Source organism: Bidens hawaiensis, unplaced genomic scaffold (genome assembly GCF_021521415.1).
Source record: "Bidens hawaiensis isolate Kalapana, Puna unplaced genomic scaffold, B.hawaiensis_p1.1 tig00066151_1, whole genome shotgun sequence".
NCBI lineage: Eukaryota > Viridiplantae > Streptophyta > Magnoliopsida > Asterales > Asteraceae > Bidens > Bidens hawaiensis.
The window spans coordinates 23,028-34,561 of record NW_027501774.1 but is presented as its reverse complement, the minus strand read 5'-3'; the positions used below and the strand labels follow the sequence as shown (position 1 = coordinate 34,561).

At 37.3% G+C, this 11,534-nt stretch overlaps 2 protein-coding genes across 2 annotated transcripts; both read left to right on the top strand.

Annotated features, from left to right (window-relative positions):
- The first annotated feature begins 537 nt into the window (after window positions 1-537).
- LOC143604676 (uncharacterized) lies at window positions 538-3,158 on the top strand. Its single transcript, XM_077081079.1, has 4 exons — window positions 538-652; window positions 763-2,013; window positions 2,096-2,125; window positions 2,176-3,158. The coding sequence occupies exons 1-4, from the start codon at window positions 538-540 to the stop codon at window positions 3,156-3,158; spliced, it is 2,379 nt and encodes a 792-aa protein (XP_076937194.1).
- Window positions 3,159-4,078: 920 nt separating this feature from the next.
- LOC143604678 (uncharacterized) lies at window positions 4,079-4,984 on the top strand. The gene has a single exon (XM_077081080.1). It carries the CDS (start codon window positions 4,079-4,081, stop codon window positions 4,982-4,984), a length of 906 nt encoding a protein of 301 aa, XP_076937195.1.
- The last annotated feature ends 6,550 nt before the right edge of the window (window positions 4,985-11,534 follow it).

The window sequence follows — 11,534 nt, the reverse complement described above, 5'->3', positions numbered from 1 at the left end:
CGGAAAGCTCAGATAGATTTTATTTGTAACAAGTTGGGCATGATTAACATCTATGCTCCAACTTGAGGAGTGTTAGTTGTATTTAGTTATAATTAGGGTTTTAGCCCATGTAGTTGGTTAAAGCCCATGGGCCTTTTATGGGTTGAAAGCTAGGGTTTGTTTGTGTATAAATAGATGTAGTTGTCTTTGTATTATTCACACATTCAAGTAATAAACATTACTTTCACTACAACCATCTTCTTCTTTACAGTTGGCATGTTAGAAAGCTGATTGCATCATGAGTTCTTCTTCGTCGAGGTAACTGCTATGTACAACTCTTTCATTCATGCTTTTTTCTTTATTGGTGTGTTACGTGTGTTTGCATACTAGATAACCTGTGTTGTTTCCTGTTTACTAGATGTTTCCCTCTTAGATTAATTTACATGTTTGACTAGCCTTTTTTAATACTTAGTGCTGGTCGTTTACTCTGTTTCTCTACTGTTTTGGACCCTTACCTGTCAACTTCCTTGGCTTTAAATTCTCATACCTGTTAATGAAATGTCTACGTCGAGGAGACGTCGAAGACGAATAGACTATTCCTTAACGCCAGAGGCGTTTGCATCTAACAACAACGACCACTTCACCGACACATTCTCCACCGTCGTTCTGCTCTGTATCATGCCTCTACCTCCGACACGTCTCTTTACAAGGACAGCGGAGATTGTGGTTGTGTATGCGAGTACTGCAATGCATACTTCTGGTTTGAGGAATGTTGTGTTTCAGCTTCTGTTAATCGTTATCCTAGATATACACAATGTTGCAAAGGTGGTGTTGTTAAGTTGCCCTTTGTAAGGACGTATAGTCCGGCAATTGTTCAACTGTTTTCACAACTTGATTTCCTCGCAAATATACGTGCCTACAACGCTATGTTCTCGATGACATCTTTTGGTGCAAAGATCGATGACTCTGTCAACCATGGTTCAGGCCCATACGTTTTTAAGATTGAAGGGCAGGTTCATCACTGGATCGGTTCTTTATGCCCGCCTGCGAATGAAAGGCCTCGCTTTTTGCAAATGTATATTTACGATACCGAAAATGAGGTTTCAAACAGACTTCATGCCTTTACTGGTAGCAATCACTCACCACTTAGTCTAGACGTTGTCTCAATTCTTTTAAAAGAACTCGAACACTCAAACGAACTGAACAAACTTTTCCATACTGCCAGGGATCTTATACAGTCCGGTGAGGCTATTGACTTCTACATACGTTTATATGACTGTCACAACACCCCGTGCTATGACAGGCCATCTAACAACTCTATTGGGGCTATTGTGACTGATAATGAGCCAATGTCCGATGGTTTTGACATTGTCATTCGTTCTAAAGGCGGTGATCCTAAACGTATAAGCAAGTTGCACTCACTTTATATGCCACTGCAGTATCTTTTATTGTTTGTCCATGGAGAGAGTGGTTGGTCACCTAAGATGTTGTGTAATACGGACGCGATGGCTAAGAACAGAAAATTAACTATGAACATGTTTTATAGTTATCAACTTCATGATCGCCAGAACATGTACACCTTAGTACTTCGTGGTGGCTGTCTTTCTCAGCAATATTTTGTTGACGCGTATGTTTCTATTGAACAAAGTAGACTTGATTATGTACGCTTTAACCAGAACACGTTCAGAACAAAGTTATTTCAAGGTGTGGAAGACGCTGTCACACGAGGTGATACGGAAGGCCGTGGCATTGGCAAGAGAACGATATTACCTTCGTATTTTACAGGTGATCCTCGATACATGTATAAGCATTACCAAGATGCTCTTGCAATATGTAGAGTGCATGGTAACCCGCAATACTTTATTACCTTTACATGTAATGTAAAGTGGCCGGAAATTGAAAGATACATGTCTCAGTACCCCTCACTCAAGGCACATGATCGTCCGGACATAATTGCACGAGTTTTCCAGATAAAGGTTTCCTCACTTATCAATTTTTTGAAAAGTAACAAACCGTTTGGAGAGGTTACAGCAGGTTATATCCATTGCAATATACGTTATACTTCGTGTTACGTATCATGTTTACTAAGTGTATATATTTGTTTCCTGTTGCACAGATTTGTACACTATTGAGTACCAAAAGCGAGGTCACCTCATTGTCACCTATTGATATGGGTTGCCGCTTCTCACAAAATAGTCAATGCTGAGGACATTGACAAGTACATCACCGCTGAAATACCTGATCCTGTGTCTGATCCTCAGTTGCATAAAGTCATCTCATACCTGATGATGCATGGTCCATGTGGTATTGCTAGACCATCATCACCATGCATGAAAAAGGGATCATGCTCTAAGAATTTCCCTAAGCAATTCCAGCTTTTGACATCATTTGATAAGAATGGCTATGCACAATACAAGAGGCGTGATGCAGGCAGTACAGTAACACGAAACAATGTCTCATGGGACAATCGGTATGTTATTCCTTACAACTGGCTTCTGTGTTTGCATTATCAAGCTCACATAAACGTCGAGTATTGCGGTTGGAGTATGTTGATAAAGTACTTATTCAAGTACATCTCAAAAGGAACCGACTGCATACGTTATAGAATCTCCAAAGGCCCATTGAATTCTGACAATACCTCGACTCTAAACGATTGTCACATAGACGAGATACAAAACTTTGTAGACAGTCGCTTTATTTGTTCTCATGAAGCATGTTGGAGAATCTTTAATTTCCCAATACACTGCAGAAATCCAGTTGTACAAGTTCTATCTGTTCACGAAGAACATATGCAGACTGTTACCTTCAGGGACAGTGACAACCTAGCCAATGTACTTTCCAATCCTACTGTAGGACACACCACACTCACAGGCTGGCTTCGCAACAACCGTCGCGATGATAGAGGTTTAGAATTGCTTTACATAGACTATGTCTCTGCCTATAGGTGGGATGCATCCGGGAAATGCTGGATACGTAGGTCTTATAACACAAAGACAGCAATTGGCCGACTTACGTATTTACATCCATCATGTGGTGAAAGATTTTACTTACGAATGCTTCTAACTCACCAACGAGGTTGTCGAACATTCGAGGATATTCGTACAGTAGGAGGCATTGCCTGTAGTACATACCGTGATGCATGTGACCGATTTGGATTACTTGAAGATGATCGAGAATGATCTAATGCTTTTAACGAAGCAGCTGCATGGGAAACTGCATCAGAATTACGAACCCTCTTCGCACACATGTTACTGTACTGCAGTGTATCGAGGCCTTTGGATCTATGGAATGAACAGTGGGAAAAAATGGCTGATGATATTCGTCTTAGACATGGACTTACCAACCCAGAAGACTTAAAGCAACAAATACTTTACGAGATTGAATTATTGCTTTGCGCGGCTCATACACCATCAACTTTAATTAAGTATGGCTTGCCGATGCCTAACGAGCAACATCTTGCTCTTTTAAGGAACAGATTGCTCATGGAAGAAAAAAACTATGATAGACAGGCACTAGCAGTAGAGCACACTGAGTCTAAAGGTCGTTTAAATGGACAACAACGTGAGATATACGAACACGTGATGACCACTTTGGCCTTAAACGAGCAGGTTTTGGCTTTTGTATATGGTCATGGAGGCACTGGAAAGACTTTCTTGTGGTCAACAATCGCACCTGGACTTCGCTCACAAGGTAAAATTGTTTTGGCAGTGGCTGCATCTGGAATAGCATCACTCTTACTACCAGCTGGAAGGAGACTGCTCACTCCAGATTTAGAATTCCAATAGACCTTAGCGATGACACAACATGCGACATAAAGAAAAACACACAGCTAGGTCAGCTACTAACCGAAACAACATTAATAATTTGGGATGAAGCGCCATTGAACAACCGCAAATGCTTCGAAGCACTAGACAGAAGTCTTAGAGATCTTCTTAACAATGTCGGCCGCGTTTTCGGTGGCAAATCTATAGTCTTAGGTGGAGACTTCAGAAAAACGTTGCCGATAATACAAAGAGCCTCTAAGCAAACCATTTTGTCTTCGTCATTGGCAAGATCATACCTATGGAATAAGTTCAAAATCTTTAAACTCAGTATCAACATGCGTTTGCAAAGACCATGCTTAAGCGAACAGGAAAAGACTGAAATCTCAATGTTCTCATCTTGGCTACTTGCAATTGGAGACGGCTTGATCGGCACACTTGACCTTCATGATCCGCAAGACACCAGAAACATACAGATTTCACCTCAGTACATCATACCTTTCCATGAAACCGCACTCACTGACCTAATTCAATTCATATACGACGACGATACACTTCACAATCCATCAGCCTCTACGGTGTCTACAAAGGCAATTATATGTCCTAAGAATGAAACAACTGATGAAATTAACACACATGTGCTTAACATGGCGCCCGGAACATCCGTTACTTATCATAGTAAAGATACTGTCATACCTCATACCGGAAATAACGAAGACACAGATTTGCTTTATCCAGTTGAATACTTGAATATGCTCAACTTTAAGGGTATGCCACCACATAAACTAGAACTAAAGGTCAACACTCCTGTAATATTATTGCGCAATCTTAATCCAACCCAAGGTCTATGTAACGGCACTAGACTTATAGTAACACAACTTTTGCCTGCAATCGTTGAGGTACAGATAATGACAGGGACATCAATTGGCCATCGTGTATACATACCACGCATAAATCTTACACATACTGATCAAGAACTACCATTTTCACTTAAAAGAAAACAATTCCCTTTAAAGATTCGTTATGCAAGGACAATAAACAAAAGCCAGGGGCAATCCCTAAACAAAATAGGAGTCTACCTGCCACAACCGGTTTTCAGTCATGGACAACTATACGTTGCATTATCAAGATCCACTAACCCTTCAACACTGAAACTTCTTATAGTACCTAACGACCACAATAAAGACAACGAAACTAAGAATGTTGTCTACAAAGATTTCATAAGAGAGATCAACTCCCAATAACCATACATAACACTTTACGAGCTAAGAGTGTATATACTTCTATTATATTACATCAATATAATGAAAAAAATATAAAACTCCTGCACATACATGAAACTAACAACAATTGTATACGAATTACACATGTAAATACGATACTTTGCTTCTTTACCGCACACGATCACTTTTCAACTAATAGACAAAACAAACAATTAGTTACATGAACATTGTGTGCCGTTGGAAAAGATAGCTTATCAATAACACTACCAACAGTATGACCATACCCATTACAATTTTTCTACTTTATACTATTAGGTTGTTTGTCACATTACACGTATAAAAACCCTTTCTTATACAAACATTTTCTTTTATATTGCAGGTCATCATCAGTAGGCCAAATCAGTGAAATTGCAGTCAACTCACCATGTAAGGAAATACACATCCGAGTTTTAAGAAAGTGGATTTGGCATAACAAGAAGGAAGAACTCAGCTACATCTTTGTAGACGCCAACATATAGTAACGAATCACTGAATCCTTGATTATTAAAACATTCTCCAACACATTAACACATATTAACAACTTTCAGGGTGATACTATTGAAGCCATTACAAACTCATAACACCAGGGTCACTTCGATCGGCTCATAAAAGTTCAAAGTTGCTATGTCGTGTCCAAATACATTCCAACTGAAGCAAGGAGACAAATGCGAGTTGTTCCACACGAAGCATCGATCAAATTTGGCCTCAAGGCAACCTTCACCCCAATAAATGACACTACCATCCCAACCTTTTACTACGACTTCGCACCATACACAACGTTAACTGAAAGAATCCATGATCCAAAAAACCCATCACCAAGCAAGGAGATTAAACCATTAACAGGTATTATGAACTATATCCTACTAATATGCCATTTTCCCTAAATATCAAGAATAACGCTCATCAAAACCAAACGCAGATTACATTGGCCGAATCGAGCACATAGGTAACGAAATAACAAGAAAGAACAGACGTCTGCGGAAAGTGACAATACTAGACACAAGGTCAGTTGTACAACCTGTAACTTTTAATTTTTTTACACCACTTATAGTTCGCCACAATCACTACAATTATATAAAGTAAAAAGTTACATTCGTAGCAATCTCATGAACAACACTAACATACAAAACATTTTAATTATTATTGCAGCAAAAACAACATCAAAATAACATTATGGGAAGACAAAAGAAACTTGATCACAGACCAAAACGCAGTTGGCAAGATACTGGCTGTGTCGTCAACAATTGTCACATTCTTTCGTAACCATCAAACGAACTACAACACAAAGTTAACTACACAAACTTCATACATAACTAACTACTACACATTTTCCGCAGGTGAGCTACAACTGGAGTCAACATCAGCAACGACAGTTTCCATAAACCCTCCAATACCAGATCTGCAACAACACATCAACAGGTACTCTAAAACACATCTACCATATCACTAAGGATGGCAAAGGGTCGGGTATGGGTCCGGTTTAGTTATTCACAAACCCATACTCAATTACTAAAATATGTCCCAAACCCCGCCTAACCCGTCGGGTATTTATCAAGTTTTTACCCACCGGGTTTCGGTCATACACACGGGGTTTCGGGATTTACCACGTGGTCGTGGGTTCGAGTCCCACGGATGGCGCCAATGAAGAAACACGGATCTACTCCCCTTAACGGGTCCTAGATCCAATGAGTCAACAGGGTAGGATACGGTTAACTGCCAATACGATATGAACTCAATTGCCCAAAGTCCAGTGACGAAGACCTGCAAAACAGACACCGTGAGCTCGTTACGGGAAGGACAAGAGGGGGGGTCTTCCCGTAACCACCCTCCAGCGTGAGAATAAGTACGGTTCTGATGAAGATAATGCACTTAAGTAAATTGAGAGAGTACAGTGGGAGTGAATGAATACCTCATGATGATTGAGAGGGTATTTATAGCCGAAGGGTGTGGGGAAGTGATTGGGCCAGCTGTCCCTTTAGAAGATGCTCTTATAACCGCCTGGACACGTGTCCTCATATGATAGGTTCAGCTTATACGTTGCATGTGCATGTATAACAACCTAGACACGCGTCCTTCTGATATTGGTTAAGGGGTAATATTAGCCATGTGCATGGTTATAATGGCCTTGCCAGATGTCACTGGCTGATTGGCCGAAGGATCACGTATTGCCCAAGAAAGCATCTTGGCAAATCTTCTAGAAGGTAATTAGTTATTGACAGCTGTCCCGGAGCATTACCTTGTGGTCATTGACGCGAAAGGGTATTCCTTCTTGCGGATGACTTTTGAGGGTGCCAGGATGCTTTTTTCGCATGTGCCATGAGAGTGCTTCTTCCTCAAATGATTTATGCTGATGGTTCATATGTCCCGCGGGTGACCTGTGACGTACTCTTGGTTGACCCGCGGGTATTACTTAAAGGTATTTGGGTCTTTTTGGTACCCTACCTCTATAGGTATACTCGCTAAACCTCGCCAGGTTTCTACCGAGTTTTCACAATACACTAATCGAACATAAATAACTAATTACCAAAAAAAATCTTAACAATTGCCACAATGAATTTGACATAGTACTCTGGTGCAAAAATTCACAAATACAATACATGTCTCCATAATATAAAAGGAAAACAAAGCACAACCTCAATTTACTAAACTAAATTAAGGTGTGTTTGTTAACTAAGGCCATGGATTCTCTACTTAAAATCATCATCATCATCATCGTACTCAGTATATCCCACCAATAGCAATGCTATGGTAGGGTCTGAGGAGGGTAAGATGTAGACAACCTTACCTCTACCCCATAGGGATAGAGAGGCTGCTTCCGATGAGACCCCCGGCTCGATAGTAGTTTTGCATCAAGCCTTGGACATAAGGCACATAGCACTCAATCATCGGGACACCGGCTGATTGGTGCATGTGCCCTTGTCTTTCGGCTATCAACGCCACCACATGATGCCTGAATAACCTTCCCCCACTTTTAACGTTATTTTCACGAGATTAGTAAAATAACGTCAAAATTAGTGCAATTTTACTTTTGCCCACCCGAGAGTTCACACATATATACATTATATGCGTGCACCGCCAGCAGGGCAATCTCTACTTAAAATGTATTATGTATATATATAGTTATAATAAATATATATATATATATAAGAGCTATGTCGACTACACCAGGTACATAAACGGGTAAACATTATCGAGTAATCGGGTCGGATGATCGGGTCTACTAACATTCCCAAACACGTACCAAACACACAAAAAATATAAAACCTATCCCAGAACATAATGGCTTGGGTATTACTCGTCCCAATTACGTCAACTTTTGAGTTATAACATCAATCTCGGCTTCAATAGTTTTACTCCATAAAAAAACATGCCCAATTTCGCCTCATGTGTCACCAGGTTCAAAGAAATTGGAGAAGAGCCGACGACATTCCACTCACAACCAATTATAACTCTCGCTCAAATGCTGCAAAAGAACCCAGACAATACCACTATAAGTTACATACAGAATCACTTTAACAAAATCTTAATTGTCAACTAACCACTTTCACAACAGCAAAACAAAGGAGCATGCAATGTTACTTTAGCAAACTTTGATCATGACAAAACTTGGGCATATGTAAAATGCAACAACTGCAACCAGAGAGCACACCTCCATGAACAGTCTATGTTCGTGTGCTTAGACCATTGGGACGACTACGGAGTCAAAAGCATGTAAGAAAACACTTTCAAAATTTTAAATATTACTTGTTGCACACACTTAAGTATTACTAAGCCCTTAATTTTAAATTACCAAATGCAGGTACTGCGTAAACACCATCATCAAAGACAAAAGACACGACAGCAAAGACAATCTTTTTTGATGAAGCAATGACAGACATATTGGAAACAACATGTGAAGAAATGATTATGAAACGAGGATACAAAGACACAAAAATTATCCCCAACGAAATCATTGCACTTCAAGGACAGCATTGCCAACTGCAGATGACTATAAACAAGGATAAATCAATGGCAGTAAAAAGAGCAAAAAAAAAATTCAAAATCCACCAACACCTGCAAAAACGACAGGAATGAAGAGACCACCGCCAGACTCTCCAGGTAAATACTATAATCACCAACTAAAAAATAGTTGTACATCAAACACTAACTTCAAAATAATTTTTAACAGACAACCATCAACACATCAAGAAGGCAAAGGTCTAGCAACAACAATATAAAGGGCACAACCACACTTTTTGAACATAACTGCACAAAGAACTTTCAATGACTTTTTGAAGACAAAGTCAACTACTCTTTGTCAAACAGCCTACAGAGGCAATATTCGGTCAACAAAAAGTAAAGACCGTCCAAATAAAGACATGCAACTGCAAAGACTTTTTGAAACAAAGCCATGCTGGCTGCAATTGCAATATATGCATGTAAAAAATTTAAATATAACATTATTATGCCTCTAGCAATGTGCAGTAAAAGTTTCAAATATGTAAATATTAATTGTGAATTTCCTACTCACTCACAAAACGGTACTGTGCTACTCCTACTTTCTTTGACTAATCGCAACTACCTGCCATAGCCGCAGAGCGCGGATACACATCCTAGTTATTTATATGTAATAACATCTGATTTTACTAGTAGTTATATTAATAATATATATTAAGTATTCATTCAAAATATGATTACTTTGAAACTAACATATCTTATCGTTAGCATTTTGTAAGGGATGTGTTTATGAGATATATGCATGCCGTGTTGAATATTTAGATACAAAATTTACTACTATATACATACTTTTTCTTATGAACGCGTCAAAAACAGTTCGTTTGAGGACACCATATGTTTTATCAAATTGAGTTGGTTAAATATATAGTTCTAAATATCATTAACTTGAACCAAAACGTTTGCCGCATACTATTTTATATTCAAATTTATAAATTAAATTATTCACGAATTGTTTTTGTCACTATTTATAAATCGTTTTATCATTCTTTTGTATAAATACATGCATTTTCTTCAACTATTTACATTAAACAAAAAAACCCCAAACAATCTCAATTCGTTATCAAAATTCTAGAATCTCTATTAGACAGTTTTCTCGTACTCGTTAAACTTGTTATAAATTTTACATATATTCGTCTTAGTATAATCTGTGTACATGATTCCTTGTGTTATTATTCATTTAGCTCGTCTATGACTTAACTATTACCGCACTATAAGGTGAGTTTTCATAAGCCCCTTTTAATTTTTACATATCTTGGGGTGTAGCATGTACGTGTATTATCGAGTCCACATTTATTTCATTTTTATCTCATTATTACAAATGAATCACAATTATGTTGTTGTGTGTTTATTTTGATGTATGTGTTTATAATGCATGCTACGTGCTCAAATTACATGTTATGTGTTTACAGTTTTAATGGTGGTGGTTGCTCATACTCGATGTGTTCATTCTCAATAGTGAACACACACCCGCTCGATCTCAATAACGAACCCACACGTCCATTCTCAATAATGGACAACCTTATTTGTTACATACTCACGTACTTAGCTTTATTCATTCAGTGACTTGTGAATTACATCTCTCCAGAATACTATATATTATAAACTTTTGATTACACGCCAACATTTTTATTGACAATTTATTTTCATACATGCTACAAATTTTTACGAGTGATGCTTATGCAGACTTAAAGACATTTAGTAGACCTTTAGGATAATTAATGATTTGCGTGTATTATTTAGTATTTGTCCTTTTATTTCATCCCACCTAATGTTTACACATGTTAAACTGTGTATCGTGTTATGAAGAGCCAAGAGTACGTATTGACTTAAAATACTATTTTAAATAAAGAATGTAAAGTAACAAACACAACAACAAATGTTCTTTACAAGGAAATATCTGGAAGTTAAAGAAGTTTTTTTTATTAATGCTTTTTTGTATTAATTTTAGAATTTAATTTCATTATTTGTAACTTTATGCATGTAAATAGTATATTTTATTCACTCATTTCAAACAATATTATATTTTTAACAATTATCTGATATCTAATTGATTATACATACGGATACATTAATCTATTCAATTGTTAAATCCGAAGAATTTTTTTCTCACAACTCTCGTCCTCCCATTTAATGTTAATTAAAAATATATATGTGTGTGTAAAATTATTTGTTCATACTAATATAAATTTTTATGTATCTTTAAATAAATAAGCATATATATATATATATACACTAGTTTTTGTTCCCCGTATTACGGGGGTTGTTTTATATTGTTTGTTCTAATATTTATTTATTTATTTATTGAATTTATATTTTTTTATTGTATGAAAGTTAATAATATGCTTATGGTTGAAATTGTTTCACAAATAAATGGGATGTTATAACCCGGTTAAAAAGCTATATGGTTTTGATGAGACCCACAACTCGTTTATTTTTTTTCACTATAAAATTGGTTTTTTAATTTAAATAATATATATCTTTTTTAAAATAAATAAGATATTAATTTTTAGTATATTATATTTTATAGGATTTTTAC